The following is a 22,019-nucleotide window of genomic DNA, read 5'->3' as shown; positions in this document are numbered from 1 at the left end:
TTATCTTATACTCATGTGTATTCGCCTCAGATATTATGCTATATGTTGGTGTAGTACTCCTGGAATTGGTTACCTTACAACCTACACATGTCCCGCAATGGAAAAACCCTCCTTTGCTATGTGAGCCATCAATGGTAGTCTGTGTGGTGTTTGTCGGAGGTATGCAGCTATGTATAAGTTTTTGTTTAATGTCTGGAGCTTTTTTGTATACTACCTTAGGATTCTGTGGTAGTATCTCTGCCAAGGTGTCATCTTGTAGTAATATTGGCCAGTGTTTTTTGAGGATCTTCTTGACTTTATGTGCCTGGTCAGAATATTGTGTGATGAATATAGGTCCTTCAGTCATATTTTTTTTTTGTGCAGATTTGTCCTTGTAGTCCAAAAGTGTTGAGCGATCATTTGCTCGAACTGTGTCAAAGGCCCTTTTTACCAAGTCAGGGTGATAATTTTTCTCCTTGAATCTTTCACTCAGGGTGTGTCCCTGTGTGTCGTAATCATTTAGCCTAGAGCAGTTGCGTCTAAGTCTTTTAAACTGGCCCATCGGGATACCGTTGAGCCAGGTAGGATGATGTCCACTTGAGGCTAGTATAAAGCTATTTACATCAACTGCTTTATTGAATGTGTTGGTGTGCAACGTCCCTTCCTTTACAAAGATATTGAGATCTAGAAATTCCACCTTTTCTTGACTGTAATGTGAGGTGAATTGCAGATTGCGGTCATTGTTGTTGAGATGTGATAGAAAGCTCTTAAGTGATTGTTCGTCCCCTTTCCAGATGAAAAAGACATCTATATACCTGGTCCAGAGGACGAGATTTGCGCCAAGGTCTGGGTCTGACCATATGATGTCGTCTTCCCATTTACTCATAAAGAGGTTTGCGTAACTTGGCGCAAATCTCGACCCCATGGCGGTCCCTGTGGTTTGCAGAAAGAAATCGTTATCGAACCAGACATAGTTGTGAGTCAGTATGTAGTCTATTCCTCCTAGAATGAATTCCCGCTGTTCTATCTTCATGTCTGGGTCGTTGTCTAGGAAATGTTGTATGCTACGTCGTCCCTGTGTGTGATCTATAACTGAGTACAAGGATGTTACATCGCTTGTAGCTAGCCAATAATTGTCTTCCCATGAAATAGATTGCAGTTTCTGTAGGATGTCCGTGGTATCTTTGAGGTACGATTTTTGCTGTTTAACATACGGCTGCAGGAAAGTGTCAATGTACTGTGATAGATTGGAACTGATGGAACCTATGCCGGAAATAATAGGTCTACCTGGTGGTTTGGTAGGATGTTTATGAATTTTTGGTAAGTAATAAAATACCGGTATTATGGGATGTTGTGTATCCAGGTAAGTGTGTTCCTGTGTGGATAGAATGCCTATGTCTAGTCCCTCTTTGAGTAGAGTTTGTAATTGTTGTTTGAACAAGGTTGTGGGGTCTCCTTTAAGTTTCTTATAGGTGTTAGTGTCATTAAGGATCCTATTCGCCTCCTCCATGTAGTCCGCTTTATTGAGAAGTACTATCCCCCCTCCCTTATCAGCTGGCTTTATGATTATATCAGTATTTTTACTTAGATCAGAGATGACTCTCCTTTCCTTATTGGTCATGTTCAATTGTCTGGGCCTGGGATTCTGTCTATCTAGTTTCATGATGTCCTTTTCCACCATGCTGGTAAATGTGGCTATGTGGTTGCCCGTCATGTAGCTGGGATAGAACTGTGATTTGGGTTTTAAACTGGTATGTACAAATGGGTCATTGCTGGTGGCTTTATGTTGCGGTATCGGTGTCTTATGAAAAAATTTCTTGAGTGTCAGTTTGCGGGTGAATTTTTGGATGTCCATGTAGGTTTCAAATTTATTGAGTGATCTAGTTGGTGCAAATTTGATTCCCTTATCCAGGGCACTAACTTGGTGAGTGTCTAAGATGACGTTACTAAGGTTGAAAATCCCTTGTCCTTTCTTGTCAGTGTTAGTCACGGCCCGTGTCTGCCTTTTTTGTCCTCCCCTGCATCCTCGTCTGGTTCTGACAGTTTCCTTTTCGATGATTTGTTGTGTGTTATGACAGACCCTTCCTGGTAGATGCGGTCTGTCATTGTTCCTAAAAAATCCTGATCTGCACATTGGAGTAATGTGCCAACCTCTGCTGACTCAATGTTAATTGTAGCGGTGAGTGTGTTCTTTTCGGTTTGGTCTATGTGTAGAGGTAAGGAGTTAAGTGCTGCTAACTCAGTGTCCAGCCACCCTTGTTCTAGAGAGTGTCTCGCTAGTTTGTGTGGTATTTCCTCTTCAATGTCGTATACAGAGAAGGAAGTGTCACAGTCTGTACTGGTAGTGGAATCCAGTGATGTATCGATTGTCTTATGTTGTAGATTCTTGCAAGTTTCTTTGGGGGTTTTTGAGTATAACTTTGTCATGTACTGTTGATATGTTAATCTTAATCTTTTGTAAATGGGTGTCCTGGGATTTCCTGGTTTCTGAATGTTGTCCGCTGTCACCTTGTTTGTAATGTTAGTATGCCATTGTTTTTGTGTACCTTTGGTTCTGTTCTTTGGTCGTGTTTTGTGATGTATACCAAATTTGTCCCTGAGTATCTTATTTTTCTTGACTAATATTATTTTCTCCTCTCCTTGTCTTACCCTACTGAGAGTGAGTTCTGTTAGTGTGTGAAATTCCTGATCCTGTTCGAATGGTTCAAGCTGCACATTCAATTTGTCTCTAGTCTGGTTAGTTCTCCAGTGTGAGTGTCTATAAGGAGCTGTATTAGTTGGTGTGAGCAATCATTCAAAATCGTGTTCCATCTGTTGATGAAAGTTGGATCTGGGTTGTGTAATGCTGGTGCCTGCTTTAATTTCAGACCCTTTGGTATAACCTTGTTAGCTTGATACCAGTTCAGTGTTTGAAACTAGATAGACAGAATCCCAGGCCCAGACAATTGAACATGACCAATAAGGAAAGGAGAGCCATCTCTGATCTAAGTAAAAATACTGATATAATCATAAAGCCAGCTGATAAGGGAGGGGGGATAGTACTTCTCAATAAAGCGGACTACATGGAGGAGGCGAATAGGATCCTTAATGACACTAACACCTATAAGAAACTTAAAGGAGACCCCACAACCTTGTTCAAACAACAATTACAAACTCTACTCAAAGAGGGACTAGACATAGGCATTCTATCCACACAGGAACACACTTACCTGGATACACAACATCCCATAATACCGGTATTTTATTACTTACCAAAAATTCATAAACATCCTACCAAACCACCAGGTAGACCTATTATTTCCGGCATAGGTTCCATCAGTTCCAATCTATCACAGTACATTGACACTTTCCTGCAGCCGTATGTTAAACAGCAAAAATCGTACCTCAAAGATACCACGGACATCCTACAGAAACTGCAATCTATTTCATGGGAAGACAATTATTGGCTAGCTACAAGCGATGTAACATCCTTGTACTCAGTTATAGATCACACACAGGGACGACGTAGCATACAACATTTCCTAGACAACGACCCAGACATGAAGATAGAACAGCGGGAATTCATTCTAGGAGGAATCGACTACATACTGACTCACAACTATGTCTGGTTCGATAACGATTTCTTTCTGCAAACCACAGGGACCGCCATGGGGACGAGATTTGCGCCAAGTTACGCAAACCTCTTTATGAGTAAATGGGAAGACGACATCATATGGTCAGACCCAGACCTTGGCGCAAATCTCGTCCTCTGGACCAGGTATATAGATGATGTCTTTTTCATCTGGAAAGGGGACGAACAATCACTTAAGAGCTTTCTATCACATCTCAACAACAATGACCGCAATCTGCAATTCACCTCACATTACAGTCAAGAAAAGGTGGAATTTCTAGATCTCAATATCTTTGTAAAGGAAGGGACGTTGCACACCAACACATTCAATAAAGCAGTTGATGTAAATAGCTTTATACTAGCCTCAAGTGGACATCATCCTACCTGGCTCAACGGTATCCCGATGGGCCAGTTTAAAAGACTTAGACGCAACTGCTCTAGGCTAAATGATTACGACACACAGGGACACACCCTGAGTGAAAGATTCAAAGAGAAAAATTATCACCCTGACTTGGTAAAAAGGGCCTTTGACACAGTTCGAGCAAATGATCGCTCAACACTTTTGGACTACAAGGACAAATCTGCACACACAAAAAATATGACTGAAGGACCTATATTCATCACACAATATTCTGACCAGGCACATAAAGTCAAGAAGATCCTCAAAAAACACTGGCCAATATTACTACAAGATGACACCTTGGCAGAGATACTACCACAGAATCCTAAGGTAGTATACAAAAAAGCTCCAGACATTAAACAAAAACTTATACATAGCTGCATACCTCCGACAAACACCACACAGACTACCATTGATGGCTCACATAGCAAAGGAGGGTTTTTCCATTGCGGGACATGTGTAGGTTGTAAGGTAACCAATTCCAGGAGTACTACACCAACATATAGCATAATATCTGAGGCGAATACACATGAGTATAAGATAAGGGATAGGTTGACATGCCACAGCAAGGGCATTATATACATCCTCCAATGCCCATGTGTTAAACAATACGTAGGAAGAACAATACGACCACTGAAAGTCAGAATTGGGGAACACGTACGCAACATTAGGAAAGGCACAGAAGATCACCCATTATCCCAACATTTCAAAGAGTTTTACAACTCAAACCCTGCTCTACTTAAGTTCACTGGTGTAAAAGAGGTCAAAAAGAACTGGAGAGGAGGTGATTACATCTCCAGAATCAATAAGGAAGAACTGTGCATGATGATTAATTTAGGGACACTGGCCCCCAAAGGGCTCAACATTGACAACGAAATTAGGTCTGTCATATGCAAATGAAGACATATCCCATTTCAATTCAATTCAACAGCAGCTACATTCACTATTCTATGATATTCTTACATCAAAGTAGTGACAGGCATTGGTTAATGCTGTAGAGGGTTAATCATTATTCTCATGCCTTTGAACATAGCCTCAAAATATCCCAAGGTTCATTATTTTGAGTATTAACACCATTCTGCAAGTTTGATTCATATAACTGCTATATTGTAACTTTATATATATCCTTTTCACTACGGATATATTTTTCCATTATTTTCCTTTTTTCAATACTGGGCACACTCTAAAGCACTGTGATGATGTCACATCCTCCCATAAACTTTGATTGTGATTGGCTCACAGCTTGTCAAAGCCAGATAATACTGGGCACACTCTAAATCACTGTGACGATGTCACATCCTCCCATAAACTTCGATTGACAAGCTGTGAGCCAATCACAAAGCCAGATCAGAGGACCAATGGGAATTGATCCCACCCTATCAGGACACCTTAAATTCCTGCAACCTAAACACACAAATGACTCCCAGAGGAAGACCCTAACAGGTCGAAACGCGTTGGAGCTACCCATCTATACTACATTGGACTGAGGACGAATATTCACTACAAAGAAGGACAGTACTGCTAATCCTTTCCGCAAACCATCCGGTCACGTGATCCGGAGTTCCGGAAGCAACCGGTTGCCAGGCGATGGAAGAAGCCCGAGACAGCGGAGAGTGGAAGGCGGAGGGGAAGGGAGAAGGTAAGTCCCTGTAGGAGGAGGAGAGGCGCAGCCAGCCGCTCGGAGAGCTCCGGCCGGGTCCACTTCGCCTCTGTGACAGGCGCACACCCCAGGTCAGCGGCCCCACAGAGCGGGCCTGATTCGGGCGCTCTACTGTGGGACGTGCTGCAGGAGGAATAGCGCCAGTCCAGGGTCCTTATTCTCCACTCTAACCAAAGCATACACTACCGCTGTCAACTGTTCATCACTTCACAAGAGAATCCTTCACTTCAGAGCACAGATTAGCGGGACGCCGCTGTCTGTATAGACTTGTAAACCGTTTGGACTTTAGTACATATTATCATTAATATTTTTTTGTGGCATTTTTCTTTTTCTTTTTTTTTTTTTTTTCGACTTTACAAAGATTACAGCATTTGTTCTTTCAATTGAACCTTGCACTTCAGAATTTAAGCTCAAACCAGGAGCGTGCCCCAATCACTAATTGACTTTTAAACCGAATTTATACCTGTTGGGAAAGAAAGTATCTCAGCATCTTAGAATAAACAACCTTAAGTATATTACCTGCTTTTTCATTATTGATTTTAGTTTCACTTTATAACCGTACATTCACCACTACAAATAGGGTTTGAGCGCTGGTTCCCTGTGGATTTATCCACATCTGTATACTTACCATTTAAGGGGGGGTGGGACACCCCTCATTACCAGCAGCACACCCCGCCTCAGATTAACACCTCAGTGCGCAGAGAACCCATTTCTGTATATCAGACTTTTTAGTATTCAGGGACTGGTTCAACTTCTTTAATTGAGCAGATAAATCGTCCGCCCACGGCGGGTTAGCTGCAGGGACCACATACGGTTGTACCGGGATTGGGGGTCCCATAGGGGGTGTTAGTTTATGAACTAGCGTATGCAGAAGAGTGGAAAAAGCGGCCCACGGAGGGTCAGTATGTGCCTCCGTTGCCACAGTCCCACTGGGGGGCAAAGAGCCCCCAGAACCAGAGCCCACAGCTGCTATATTCTCCCCATATGTCCCTGTGGCTTCAGCAACACCAGCAGTGTGTTCCGCCCCAGAACCGTTAGCCTCAGAAGCAGACATGATATAACTTGCATTCTGAGGTAACACAGTACAATTATTAGCAGCACTATGGTGGTCATTCAGAGTTGTTCGCTCGCAAGCTGCTTTTAGCAGCTTTGCACACGCTAAGCCGCCGCCTACTGGGAGTGAATCTTAGCTTATCAAAATTGCGAACGAAAGATTCGCAATATTGCGAAAAGACTTCTCTGTGCAGTTTCTGAGTAGCTCGACACTTACTCTGCCAGTGCGATCAGTTCAGTGCTCGTCGTTCCTGGTTTGACGTCCCAAACACACCCAGCATTCGCCCAGACACTCCTCCGTTTCTCCAGCCACTCCCGCGTTTTTCACAGAAACGGTAGCGTTTTTTCACACACTCCCATAAAACGGCCAGTTTCCGCCCAGAAACACCCACTTCCTGTCAATCACACTCCGATCACCAGAACGAAGAAAAAAACCTCGTAATGCCGTGAGTAAAATACCTAACTGCATAGCAAATGTACTTGGCGCAGTCGCACTGCGGACATTGCGCATGCGCATTAGCGACTAATCGCTCCGTTGCGAGAAAAAAATAACGAGCGAACAACTCTGAATGACCCCCTATATCCCTAAACCAAAACCCCTGCGCAGTGTAGTCAGCACCAGCAGAGATAAAGGAGAGATATGGTGACTAAATCACAGAGAAAAATATGTAATACAGTATATCTTTGTGAAAATCCTATATTAAATAAAACCTGACGCACCAAGCCCCCTCATGTTATAGAATATAGGGATAGCAAGTTGAGTGAAAGACACGAGATGGACACCACTCAGCTATCAATGCACACACAGATAGTCACAGTTTGTACAATGCAGAGGTTATTACAGACAATAATACTGCACTGGACTAGCTTACACAGCTATATAACAATAGATATAACACTACACAGTAAGAAACTGGATGTATATCACAGGGTAATTGTACTATAAACCCCTGACTAAATGCACTCTTTCTTACTAACACTGACTAAAAAGGCAGAATACTTAATTGTCATGTAAAGGCACAGCGCTGACAACCAGGCGGCTTTACATAGGAGGATTTGCCCAAGCAGTCCCAGTAACAGTGAGCTGAGGAGTAATGGCGCCGCAGACACTGACAGGGAGTGAGGAAAAGACAGATGCAGCTCCAGGACGGGAACACTTGCTGGAAATGGCGCCCTGGGGCTGGGGGAGGGGCTTCAGGTCTAAGCCTTATCCCCCTTGCTGGCAAAACCACCGGGTACTGTGGGCGATATTAAAATCGGTTTTAAGAGAAAACCTGACCTGTGCCCATGCCCTGGTGATCTAGTGGGATCGCCTGTATCCACAGTGTCCACCGCCAGCGCGCGCGCCCCGCCTCCCACTGACCGTGCCGGATCGCGAAAAAGACCGGGTCCGCGAGCGGGACCCACTTACCACCTCCCGAAGCGCGGCCACACGATCCTGGAGAGCCCCAGCCGTGTGTGTCTAACATGAAGAAAACTGGAGCCTCTGCTGTAGGTACCCGGCAACCAGGGCTCGGGAGTGTACAGCGCCAATGGGGAGAGCTGGAGCTGCAGCAGTGAATGTCACAAGACATTTACCACCGCTGCTGCCCTTGAAGTCTTCACTTTTTACCTCATAAAAAGCTTTTCTCAGGGCTGCTTGGAGCAGCCCCTCTGTTAAGTGCCTGCTTACTGCAGCACACACTGACAAACTGAGCTCCTGTGCTGGGAGGCGGCGTGATATAGGAGGTGACGCTATGCATCTTGGGAAGAAGGTCAAAGCTTTGAGCCCGTTGGTGCCCCGGATCAAGATCCTACTCTACACCCCATTGTCCAGACTTGTGGAGCCCAGTATACCCCGCAGCAGAAATTATCAATGGAAATCAAATTTATTAACCCATGGAGGTCTGGATTTGGAGTCACACTCAAAATTAAAGTGGAAAAACACACTACAGGCTGATCCAACTTTGATGTTATGTCCTTAAAACAAGTCAATATGAGGCTCAGTAGTGTGTGTGGCCTCCACGTGCCTGTATGACCTCCCTACAACCCACACAAGTGGCTCAGGTAGTGCAGCTCATCCAGGATGGCACATCAATGCGAGCTGTGGCAAGAAGGTTTGCTGCGTCTGTCAGCGTAGTGTCCAGAGCATGGAGGCGCTACCAGGAGACAGACCAGTACATCAGGAGACGTGGAGGAGGCCGTAGGAGGGCAACAACCCAGCAGCAGGACCGCTACCTCCGCCTTTGTGCAAGGAGGAACAGGAGGAGCACTGCCAGAGCCCTGCAAAATGACCTCCAGCAAGCCACAAATGTGCATGCGTCTACTCAAACGATCAGAAACAGACTCCATGGAGGGTGGTATGAGGGCCCGACGTCCACAGGTGGGGGTTGTGCTTACAGCCCAACACCGTGCAGGATGTTTGGCATTTGCCAGAGAACACCAAGATTGGCAAATTCGCCACTGGTGCCCTGTGCTCTTCACAGATGAAAGCAGGTTCTCACTGAGCACATGTGACAGACGTGACAGAGTCTGGAGACGCCAAGGAGAACGTTCTGCTGCCTACAACATCCTCCAGCAGAACCGGTTTGGCAGTGGGTCAGTAATGGTGTGGGGTGGCATTTCTTTAGGGGGCCGCGCAGACCTCCATGTGCTCGCCAGAGGTAGCCTTACTGCCATTAGGTACCGAGATGAGATCCTCAGACCCCTTGTGAGGCCATATGCTGGTGCGGTTGGCCCTGGGTTCCTCCTAATGCAAGACAATGCTAGACCTCATGTGGCTGGAGTGCGTCAGCAGTTCCTGCAAGACAAAGGCATTGATGCTATGGACTGTTCCGCCCATTCCCCAGACCTGAATCCAATTGAGCACATCTGGGACATCATGTCTCGCTCCACCCACCAACACCACCACCACAGACTGTCCAGGAGTTGGCGGATGCTTTAGTCCAGGTCTGGGAGGAGATTCCTCAAGAGACCATCTGCTACCTCATCAGGAGCATGCCCAGGCATTGTAGGGAGGTCATACAGGCACGTGGAGGCTACACACACTACTGAGCCTCATTTTGACTTGTTTTAAAGGACATTACATCAAAGTTGGATCAGCCTGTAGTGTGGTCTGATAATTCTCTGTGTGAGTTGTGGTACGTCGATTTCCATTGTGAAGTGGTGGCAAGTCACTATCCTTATCTTCTATCAAGATTTGAGACACGGTAGGGCTCCTTTTCTGGAGATTCACGGGACTATTTCATTATATTTTGTTTCAAACATTATTGTTGTATTTGTTTTTTTCTTATGTGAACTCTGGGATCTGCGACATGGCCTAAGAAAATAGCGATTGCAAAGAGAACTTCCGAGAACACAAGTGATGTATATCTGTGTTTAAATATTTTGTTACCTTTATTTTTTTGGTTCTTCCACAAAAATTGTTTAGAGTGGCGCCTTTGATCTGTTCTTATTGTGTGTTCTAGCAGCTCAGCATAGTTGAAAGGTCGAGACTCCACGGGCAGCCGCCCAGGAAAACCCCACTGATCTTGTAGAGTGGGCCTTCAGAGACTTAGGAACAGGTAAGGCTGCCGACACATAGGCCTGTTGTATAGTAAGCCTAATCCAACGAGCAATGGACTGCTTTGAAGCAGGACAACCCTTTTTCTCCGCATCATAGACAAAGAATCCGTCTTTCTGATCCGAGCCGTTCTCTTGACATAGATCTTCAAGGCTCACACAGCATCCAATGCCTCTGGAGGAGCAGAAGAGTCAGAACTGGATGAAATCACAAAAGGCCGATTCAAGTTTAACGCAGAGACGACCTTCGGCAGGAACAGCTGCCTAGTCCGGAGCTCTGCTCTGTCCCCGTAAAAGACCAAGTATGGACTTTTATACGACAATGCCCCCAATTCAGAGACACATCGAGCAGAAGCCAGGGCCAATAACATCACAGTCTTCCACGTGAGGTACTTGTCTTCTACCATCAGAGGTTCAAACCAGGAGGACTGTAAAAATTCCATCACTACATTCAGATCCCAGGGTGCAGTGGGCGGCACAAAAGGAGGATGTATGTGAAGTACCCCTTGCAAGAAGGTCTGAACTTCTGGCAACACTGCCAATTTCTTCTGAAAGAAAATTGAGAGAGCTGAAATCTGGGCCTTAATGCAGTGGTTTCCAAACTTTTTTGAATCACGGCGCCCTAGACTATCAGAATTTTTTTCACGGCACCCCAAGGCCAAAAATTTCTTATTTAGAAAGAAATATTACATTAAGTAGATCGCATTTATATGTCATCCTTAGGGTCAGTTGTGTGGTGAGGGACAAGATTTGCTTCTGTTTGGCCACATATTTTATGACTGGCAGCCGCCAGCACTGGTTTTGCCTATTATATTGACCATGAATAATTTGAATTGGCCCTGGACCACCAACACAGGGCACCCCTGCAAGTGTCCCGAGGCACCCCAGGGAGCCACGGCACACAGTTTGGGAACCTCTGCCTTAATGGAACCCAGACGTAAGCCCTTATCCACACCAGTCTGCAGGAAACGTCCCAAGTGGAGCTCCACAGGCGGATACGTGCGTTCCTCACACCAACAGATATATCTTCTCCAGACATGATGATAGTGTTTTGACGTCACGGGTTTCCTGGCCTGAACCATGGTAGCTTAAACTCCATGCAGTCAAACGAAGTCACAGTAAGTCCAGGTAGATGGACTTGTTGAAGATCTCTCCTCATTGGCAAAGGTCAAGGATCTTCGACGGACCTGTCCAGAAGATCCGCATACCACGCCCTCCGATGCCAAATCGGGGTATATCAGAATTGCCTGGACTCCTTGATTCCTGATTCGCTTTAGCACCCTTGGGAGCAATGGAATCGGAGGAAACAGGTAGACCAGCAGGTAAGGCCAAAGCAACGTCAGTGCATCTACTGCCTTCACCTGAGGGTCCCTGGATCGTGAGCAATACTAGCGAAGCTTCTTGTTGAGTCGAGAAGCCATCATGTCTATTTGCAGGCATCCCCACCAGTCGATCTGCTGGAACACCTGATGGTGGAGCCCCCACTCTTGGGGGGAGATCGTGATGACTCAGGAAGTCCGCTTCCAAGTGGTCTACTCCCGGAATGAGAGATTGCAGACATTGCTCTTGCATTTCTTTCTGCCCAGAGGAGTATCTTTGACACTTCTTGCATACAAGCCATACTTTTTGTCCCTCCTTGACGATTAATGTACGCCACTGCCGTGGAATTGTCCGACTGAACTTGGATCGCGTGATCCCTGAGTAGAGGAGAGGTCTGAATCAGAGCACTGTAGATCGCCCGAAAATTCCAGAATGTTGATCGGAAGTAGGGCTTCATGGGCTGACCACCTGCCCTAGAACTGAGCCCCCTGGGTAACAGCTCTCCATCCTCTCAGACTCGCATCCGGCGTGAGGAGGATCCAATCCTGAATCCCGAACCTTCGACCTTCCAGTAGGTCTGAGGACTGCAGCCACCACAGGAGGGAAATCCTGGCCTGAGGTGACAGCCGTATTATCCAGTGCATCCGAACATGTGATCCGGGCCACTTGCTCAGGAGATCCAATCGAAATGTTCTGGCATGGAACCTTCTTAACTGGATCGCCTCGTATGAGGCTACCATCTTCCCCAACAATCTTATGCAAAGAAGGATGGAGATTCAAGGCGGCCGGACAACCATTCGGACCATCTCCTGAAGTGTTCTCGCTTTGTCCTCTGGGAGGAACACTTTCTGGGCCACAGTATCCAGCAGCATTCCCAGGAACAGGAGCCGCTGAGTTGGCTCCAGGTGGGATTTCTGTAAATTTAGGATCCACCCATGGTGTGACAGAAGTTGGATAGTGCGGTTTTTATGGAGCAAAAAAAGCTCCCTGGATTTCGCTTTTATCAAGAGATCGTCCAGATAAGGGACAATATTGACCCCCTGGACCCGGAGTTGGATCATCTCCGCCATCACCTTCGCGAACACCCTCGGAGCTGTGGACAGGCCGAAGGGTAGCTCCTGGAACTGGTAGTGATCATTCAGCAGGGCAAACCTCAGGTAAGCCTGGTGAGGCAGCCAAATCGGGATATGGAGATGGGAGTCTTTGATATCAAGGGAGTCCATGAACTCCCGTTCCTTCAGGCCCGCAATCACTGCTCGCAAGGATTCCCTCTTGAACTTGAAAACCTTTAGGCAAGGGTTCAAGGATTTTAGATTAAAAATAGGCCTTACCGAACAGTCCTGTTTCGGTACCACGAATAGGTTGGAGTAGTAACCCTTCCCCGGTTGTCGCAGTGGTACTAGAACAATGACTTGGGACTGGACCAATTTTAGGATGGCCTGTTGCAGCGTAATACACATATCCTCCATAGCTGGTAAGCGTGATTTGAAAAATCGTTGGGGAGGAGCGCCGTCAAACTCCAGCTTGTAGCCCTCAAAAATTAGGTCCTTTACCCAGGTATCCTCGAAGGAGCTTTCCCAGATGCGGCTGAAGTAACGCAGCCGAGCTCCTACCTCGAGATCCCCTCGGGGTGGGTGGGCACAGTCATGCTGAGGCCTTAGTGGAAGCTGAACTGGTGCTCTAGTGAGAACCTGCGATTGCTGGTTTTCTTGTCTTACCTCTGGTGCCTCTAGCCGCATTGGAGGCACCTCTGGACCTAAATCTGCTAGACCGAAAGGACTGGGTAGACGGCCACAGGAAGGAACATCTACCCGGCGGGGACCCAGAAGAGAGAAACGTGGATTTCCCTGCAGAAACTTTAGAAATCCACGTATCCAATTCCACCCCGAAGAGCCAATCCCCTGAAAAAGGGAGAGACTCTACACCAGAGCTGGCCAAACCAGTCCTCGAGATCTACCAACAGTTCACATTTTCCAGACCACCTAGCTGGTGCACAGGTGTAGTCATTACTAATTAAGATGTGATGCATGCATTCCTAACTGACAATTCTACAGATCTCCAGGAGACCTGGAAAACATGAACTGTTGGTAGATCTCGAGGACCGGTTTGGCCAGCCCTGCTCTACACCGTGCTTGAACTCTGCGTCCGCTATCCACTGACGCTACCAGAAAGCTCTGCATGCAGACACTGCCATGGCAGTGGTCCTAGTGTTAATATTGCCTATCTCCTTGAGAGAGAGTCACACAGGACGCGTGCAGTGTCCTGAATGTGTTTTAGGAGAGTCACCGTGTAGTGACCAGGGACATATCCCCTGAGAGGACCTCCTGAATTCGAGTAGCCCACGTATGAATGACACAAGTCATCCAGCAACCTGCTATGACCGGTCTTTGTGATATACCTGCTGCTGTGTAAATAGACTTCAGTGTAGTCTCTATTTTTCTATCCCCAGGGTCCTTTATGGTAAAGTAGCCCGAAGCCGGCAGTACCGCCTTTTTAGAGAGGCGAGAGATTGATACGTCAACAGACGGGGGTTCTTCCTAGATTTTCCTGCCTTCAGTAGCAAATGGGAAAGTGTGCAAAAACCGTCTTGACACTTGGTATTTTTTTATCTGGATTTTTCCAGGCTAACTTAAACAGGTCATCTAACTCTGCAGAATCAGGGAAAGGGACACCGAGTTTGTTCTGTGTTAAGAAAAATGACTGCTGTGCCGCAGCATCCTCTAGAGGGAGTTTTAACACGTCCCGTATAGCTGGAGTGAGGGGTTCAATACCCTGTGTAGAAGAGGAATCCCCAGTAACAGGATCTAATTCCGCCCCCTGCCCCTGTATTTCCGCATCAGAGTCTGAATGTAAAGCAGGTAACCCACGCTTCTGTGGTCCTGATCTAGAGAGGGAGGGGGCTGTGGAACATCTGCGCTTGCAGCTAGGTCTGCAACAGCCTGCTGCAGTTGATGAGTTTTCTGAATATTAGCAGTGAGCTGAGATGACAAATCTGACATCATGGATTTTGGGTGATCTTCAATTTGCCGGAGGCCGGGCTCCCGACGACCAGCATACCGGCACCGGAATCCCGACCGCAGGCATACAGACAGCTTTTCTCACTCTTGGGGGTCCATGACCCCCCTGGAGGGAGAATAGATCGAGTGGGGCTCATTTGCGCACGCCCAGCTGTCGGTATGGCGGCGGTCGGGATTCCAGCGCCGGGAGCCCAACCGCCGGCATAACATACTACACCCATGGATTTTATGGCACCTAGCCAGGAAGGCTCTTGACTCTCCCCCCCAGCCCCCTCACTGAGTTGTGAGGACTAACTGCATTCTTCACATGATATGGAACCAGATGTAAAGGGAGAGAATCTGGTGTGCCATACACTGCATAATTGGTGTTTTACCATGGTCAAAGTAAACAACACTTATAAACACATACACACAGACAAGTAATACGATAGCAAGCCTGCCCTTAATATATGTGAGAGGGAGACAGAGCGAAGGGAACAGCACACCCAAGCTAAATAGCCCCAGTGAGGCTGCAAGCTGTTATATCACAGTGTAACACCGAAATATTAGTCCTTTTTAGGACAGAGATTGTGTACAATAGCTGCTCTCCCCCTTTGCTACACTCCTGTACCAGTTTTCCTGCGTATCCTGAGTGTCTGGAGGAGCTGTGTGTGCCTGCTGTAAGCAGAGGAAGGCACCAAAGTGCAGCGGGTCCTGCTCTGAGGAAGCTCCGCCCCCTGAAATGGCCTGGAGCTTCAGTGATATTTATACTGGCAAAGTCTCTGTACAAGCGTAAAACACCACAGCAAGTGTTAGTTTTCACTACCGCTGACGGTGTACACAGGGGGGCTATAGCGGGTACCCCCCCAGGAGGGTCCCGTATGCCACCCCCGCATATTTGCTGCACCAAGAACCCCCCCCCCCCCCCCGGTTTATACTCACCACTAGTCACCTTCACGCAATGTTAGGGCTGTGCGGCGTGCTGCGATTGTAACCGCTAAGGCACAGTGCCCCGCTGTACAACAATCACTCAAGACAATGGTCCTGCAGCGTGGAAGCGGCTATGACACCTTACAGGGGCCGGTGACCCCCCCCCCCCAAAAAAAAAAAAAACCTCCCACGGTGCAGGTATGCTGTTGCCCAGACAGCATACCGAAAATAAAGTTTTAAAAGAAACGGAGGAAAACACTCTGGAGCTCCAGAGTGCACATTCTCTCCTGAGGGCACTTTTTTCTAAACTGCATGTGGGAAGGAGCATAGAGGGGAGGAGCCACCACACCCAGTTGAAGAAATTTAAAGTGCACCGCCTCCTCTGCACCCAGTCTATACCCCATCATCGTACTAATTTCCCAATATCTCTTATGGATGCTAGAGAAACAAAGGATAATAATAATAATATTATTATTAATAACAGTTTAGCATCGGGCATGTCACTTGCAATAAACATTTTGAATAAAAACACTAGTTTATTAGTATAATAGGCTTTTTTTTTTTTTTTTTTTTAAAGAAGTCACGGCGCCGTGCCAGTAGTCACAGCATATTACAAAACCCAGAGGTTTTTTAGTTTTTAAAAAACATTTGATTTAAACAGAGGTGGTTTAAACCAGCCAACCCTACTTTAGACAGTAAAAATACTGGGGGGAAAAACATCTTACCTGAACAAAGGCAACGGTGACAACAATAAGTATTGCCTAAGGAAATAAAAAATAACTAATTAAAAAAAAAAAGGTAAAGGTTATCTTATTTCACTAACAGGAATCATTTGCATCAAATGTGATTTCTGTAACATACTGAAAACAAAAAAAACTGTTCTCCACAAATGCTGAATAAATAGAATCTGTTAATATATTACTGCTTTTAAAGTCCAAAATGCCTCTAAAATAAAGTTCTATTCTTAATCGGATTTCAAAATGTTGCCATAAATATCCACTAAGGGGGATATTCAATTAGTGCATAGTTTTCAGACAGTCGGGAAATCGGCACTAATTTGACCGTCTGGTATTCAACAGCGGGCGTTTGATAGCTTTTTGCTTTGTTTTCGCCATGCCTTTACAACTTTTTTTTTTTTTTTTGCCGAAATCGGCATTGGCGAAACGGACCCAAAAAAAACCCCGTCAAAAACGCCAGCAAATTCAACAAAACACGTGGATCGGCGGCGAATTCGCCGATCCACGTGGTTTTCGCCCAGGCGGATTTTTCGACAAGTCGAAACGGGCTCTGAATAGGTCGAACCTGAATTCGACCTACAAACGGGCGGAAACGGTACTAATTGAATACCCCGCATAACAACTAGTTCTTGTCCAAATGTGCTGTACATCTGTATGGAGTTCTCATTAATATCCATAAATGACACCATTAAAAAAATAAAAATGAAATGGTACAGCACTTGATATCCCTGCTATGCTGCAAGAGCTCTCAGGTATTACTAGGTTCTGTGCATTGTATATTACGGTGTCCTGGGTAATTTCAGCAGCCTTTAAAACGGACAGGCACACAAAAATAAGAATTTACTTACCGATAATTCTATTTCTCGTAGTCCGTAGTGGATGCTGGGAACTCCGTAAGGACCATGGGGAATAGCGGCTCCGCAGGAGACTGGGCACAAAAGTAAAGCTTTAGGACTACCTGTGTGCACTGGCTCCTCCCCCTATGACCCTCCTCCAAGCCTCAGTTAGGATACTGTGCCCGGACGAGCGTACACAATAAGGAAGGATTTTGAATCCCGGGTAAGACTCATACCAGCCACACCAATCACACCGTACAACCTGTGATCTGAACCCAGTTAACAGCATGATAACAGCGGAGCCTCTGAAAAGATGGCTCACAACAACAAAAACCCGATTTTTGTAACAGCAACTATGTACAAGTATTGCAGACAATCCGCACTTGGGATGGGCGCCCAGCATCCACTACGGACTACGAGAAATAGAATTATCGGTAAGTAAATTCTTATTTTCTCTGACGTCCTAGTGGATGCTGGGAACTCCGTAAGGACCATGGGGATTATACCAAAGCTCCCAAACGGGCGGGAGAGTGCGGATGACTCTGCAGCACCGAATGAGAGAACTCCAGGTCCTCCTCAGCCAGGGTATCAAATTTGTAGAATTTAGCAAACGTGTTTGCCCCTGACCAAGTAGCTGCTCGGCAAAGTTGTAAAGCCGAGACCCCTCGGGCAGCCACCCAAGAAGAGCCCACCTTCCTTGTGGAATGGGCTTTTACAGATTTAGGCTGTGGCAGGCCTGCCACAGAATGTGCAAGCTGAATTGTACTACAAATCCAACGAGCAATAGTCTGCTTAGAAGCAGGAGCACCCAGCTTGTTGGGTGCATACATGATAAACAGCGAGTCAGATTTTCTGACTCCAGCCGTCCTGGAAACATATTTTCAGGGCCCTGACTACATCCAGCAACTTGGAGTCCTCCAAGTCCCTAGTAGCCGCAGGTACCACAATAGGCTGGTTCAGGAGAAACGCTGAAACAACCTTAGGGAGAAATTGAGGACGAGTCCTCAATTCTGCCCTGTCCGTATGAAAAATTAGGTAAGGGCTTTTATAGGATAAAGCCGCCAATTCTGACACACGCCTGGCCGAAGCCAGGGCCAACAGCATTACCACTTTCCATGTGAGATATTTTAAGTCCACAGTGGTGAGTGGTTCAAACCAATGTGATTTTAGGAACCCCAAAACTACATTGAGATCCCAAGGTGCCACCGGAGGCACAAAAGGAGGCTGTATATGCAGTACCCCCTTGACAAACGTCTGAACTTCAGGAACTGAAGCCAGTTCTTTCTGGAAGAAAATCGACAGGGCCGAAATTTGAACCTTAATGGACCCTAATTTTAGGCCCATAGACAGTCCTGTTTGCAGGAAATGCAGGAAACGACCCAGTTGAAATTCCTCTGTAGGGGCCTTCCTGGCCTCGCACCACGCAACATATTTTCGCCAAATACGGTGATAATGTTGTGCGGTTACATCCTTCCTGGCTTTGATCAGGGTAGGGATGACTTCATCCGGAATGCCTTTTTCCTTCAGGATCCGGCGTTCAACCGCCATGCCGTCAAACGCAGCCGCGGTAAGTCTTGGAACAGACAGGGTCTCTGCTGGAGCAGGTCCCATCTTAGAGGTAGAGGCCACGGGTCCTCCGTGAGCATCTCTTGAAGTTCCGGGTACCAAGTCCTTCTTGGCCAATCCGGAGCCACGAGTATAGTTCTTACTCCTCTCCATCTTATAATTCTCAGTACCTTGGGTATGAGAGGCAGAGGAGGGAACACATACACTGACTGGTACACCCATGGTGTTACCAGAGCGTCCACAGCTATTGCCTGAGGGTCCCTTGACCTGGCGCAATACCTGTCTAGTTTTTTGTTGAGGCGGGATGCCATCATGTCCACCTTTGGTTTTTCCCAACGGTTCACAATCATGTGGAAGACTTCTGGATGAAGTCCCCACTCTCCCGGGTGGAGGTCGTGCCTGCTGAGGAAGTCTGCTTCCCAGTTGTCCACTCCCGGAATGAACACTGCTGACAGTGCTATCACATGATTTTCCGCCCAGCGAAGAATCCTTGCAGCTTCTGCCATTGCCCTCCTGCTTCTTGTGCCGCCCTGTCTGTTTACGTGGGCGACTGCCGTGATGTTGTCTGACTGGATCAGCACCGGCTGACCTTGAAGCAGAGGTCTTGCTAGGCTTAGAGCATTGTAGATGGCCCTTAGCTCCAGGATATTTATGTGAAGTGATGTCTCCAGGCTTGACCACAAGCCCTGGAAATTTCTTCCCTGTGTGACTGCTCCCCAGCCTCTCAGGCTGGCATCCGTGGTCACCAGGACCCAGTCCTGAATGCCGAATCTGCGGCCCTCTAGAAGATGAGCACTCTGTAACCACCACAGGAGAGACACCCTTGTCTTTGGTGACAAGATTATCCGCTGATGCATCTGAAGATGCGACCCGGACCATTTGTCTAGCAGATCCCACTGGAAGGTTCTTGCGTGGAATCTGCCGAATGGGACTGCTTCGTAGGAAGCCACCATTTTTCCCAGGACCCTTGTGCATTGATGCACTGAGACTTGGCCTGGTTTTAGGAGATTTCTGACTAGCTCGGATAACTCCCTGGCTTTCTCCTCCGGGAGAAAAACCTTTTTCTTGACTGTGTCCAGGATTATCCCTAGGAATAGAAGGCGTGTCGTCGGGATCAGCTGCGATTTTGGAATATTGAGAATCCAACCGTGCTGCCGCAACACTATCTGAGATAGTGCTACCCCGACTTCCAACTGTTCCCTGGATCTTGCCCTTATCAGGAGATCGTCCAAGTAAGGGATAACTAAAACTCCCTTCTTTCAAAGGAGTATCATCATTTCGGCCATTACCTTGGTAAAGACACGGGGTGCCGTGGACAAGCCAAACGGCAGCGTCTGAAACTAATAGTGACAATTCTGTACCACAAACCTGAGGTACCCTTGGTGAGAAGGGTAAATTGGTCTCACCGAGCCGTCCGGCTTCGGTACCACAAACAGTGTGGAATAATACCCCTTTCCCTGTTGCAGGAGGGGTACCTTGATTATCACCTGCTGGGAATACAGCTTGTGAATGGCTTGCAATACTGCCTCCCTGTCTGAGGGAGACGTCGGTAAAGCAGACTTTAGGAGACGGCGAGGGGGAGACGTCTCTAATTCCAATTTGTACCCCTGAGATACCACCTGAAGGATCCAGGGGTTCACTTGCGAGTGGGCCCACTGCGCGCTGAACTTCTTGAGACGGGCCCCCACCGTGCCTGAGTCCGCTTGTAAAGCCCCAGCGTCATGCTGAGGACTTTGCGGAGGCGGGAGAGGGCTTCTGTTCCTGGGAACTGGCTGTGTGCTGCAGTCTTTTTCCTCTTCCTCTGCCACGGGGCAGAAATGAGGAACCTTTTGCCCGCTTGCCCTTATGGGGCCGAAAGGACTGCGCCTGATAATACGGCGTCTTCTTATGTTGAGAGGCTACCTGGGGTAAAAATGTGGATTTTCCAGCAGTTGCCGTGGCTACCAGGTCTGATAGACCTACCCCAAATAACTCCTCCCCCTTATAAGGCAATACTTCCATGTGCCTTTTGGAATCCGCATCACCTGACCACTGCTGCGTCCATAACCCTCTTCTTGCAGAAATGGACAGCGCGCTAACTCTTGATGCCAGTCGGCAAATATCCCTCTGCGCATCACGCATATATAAAAATGCATCTTTTAAATGCTCTATAGTCAGTAATATACTGTCCCTATCTAGGGTTTCAATATTTTCAGTCAGGGAATCCGACCACGCCACCCCAGCACTGCACATCCAGGCTGAGGCGATTGCCGGTCGCAGTATAACACCCGTGTGAGTGTATATACATTTTAGGATATTCTCCTGCTTTCTGTCGGCAGGTTCCTTTAGGGCGGCCGTATCAGGAGAGGGTAGTGCCACCTGTTTAGACAAGCGTGTGAGCGCTTTATCCCCCCTAGGGGTGTTTCCCAACGTGCCCTATCCTCTGGCGGGAAAGGGTATGATGCCAATAACCTTTTAGGAATTATCAGTTTTTTATCGGGGGAAACCCACGCCTCATCACACACTTCATTTAATTCCTCGGATACAGGAAAAACTACAGGCAGTTTTTTCTCACCAAACATAATACCCTTTTTAGTGGTACTTGTATTATCAGAAATATGCAAAACATTTTTCATTGCCTCAATCATGTAACGTGTGGCCCTACTGGAAGTCACATTTGTTTCATCATCGTCGACACTGGAGTCAGTATCCGTGTCTGTGTCTGCCATCTGAGGTAACGGGCGTTTTAGAGCCCCTGATGGCGTTTGAGACCCCTGGACAGGCACAAGCTGAGTAGCCGGCTGTCTCATATCGTCAACTGTCTTTCGTAAAGAGCTGACATTGTCACGCAATTCCTTCCATAAGCTCATCCACTCAGGTGTCTACTCCCTAGGGGGTGACAACTCTATTATAGGCAATTGCTCCGCCTCCATCTCATTTTCCTCCTCAAACATGTCGACACAATCGTACCGACACACCGCACACACACAGGGAATGCTCTGATAGAGGACAGGACCCCACTAGCCCTTTGGGGAGACAGAGGGAGAGTATGCCAGCACACACCAGAGCGCTATATATATATATATATATATATATATAGACAGGAATACCACTATATAACGTGCTTTTCCCTTTATAGCTGCTGTTATTATCAAAACTGCGCCAAATTAGTGCCCCCCCTCTCTTTTTTACCCTTTTCTGTAGTGCAGGACTGCAGGGGAGAGTCAGGGAGACGTCCTTCCAGCGGAGCTGTGATGGAAAATGGCGCCCGTGTGCTGAGGAGATAGGCTCCGCCCCCTTCTCGGCGGCCTTTTCTCCCGCTTTTTGGTGAATTCTGGCAGGGGTTAAAATACTTCCATATAGCCCCGGGGGTTATATGTGGTGTATTTTCGCCAGCCAAGGTGTTTTACATT

The 22,019-nt window shown here is 47.0% G+C and overlaps 1 protein-coding gene across 1 annotated transcript in view; it reads right to left on the bottom strand.

Moving 5' to 3' along the window:
• The window catches only part of ATP2C1 (ATPase secretory pathway Ca2+ transporting 1), a 288,376-nt gene that overhangs the window by 182,102 nt on the left and 84,255 nt on the right, over window positions 1-22,019 (bottom strand). The window contains exon 5 of the mRNA XM_063922357.1: window positions 16,214-16,249. Coding sequence (XP_063778427.1) covers window positions 16,214-16,249 — 36 coding nt within the window. The remainder of the gene's footprint in view (window positions 1-16,213; window positions 16,250-22,019) is intronic.

This window comes from Pseudophryne corroboree, chromosome 5 (assembly GCF_028390025.1).
Source record: "Pseudophryne corroboree isolate aPseCor3 chromosome 5, aPseCor3.hap2, whole genome shotgun sequence".
Lineage (NCBI taxonomy): Eukaryota > Metazoa > Chordata > Amphibia > Anura > Myobatrachidae > Pseudophryne > Pseudophryne corroboree.
This window is presented reverse-complemented; position numbering and strand designations above follow the sequence as displayed.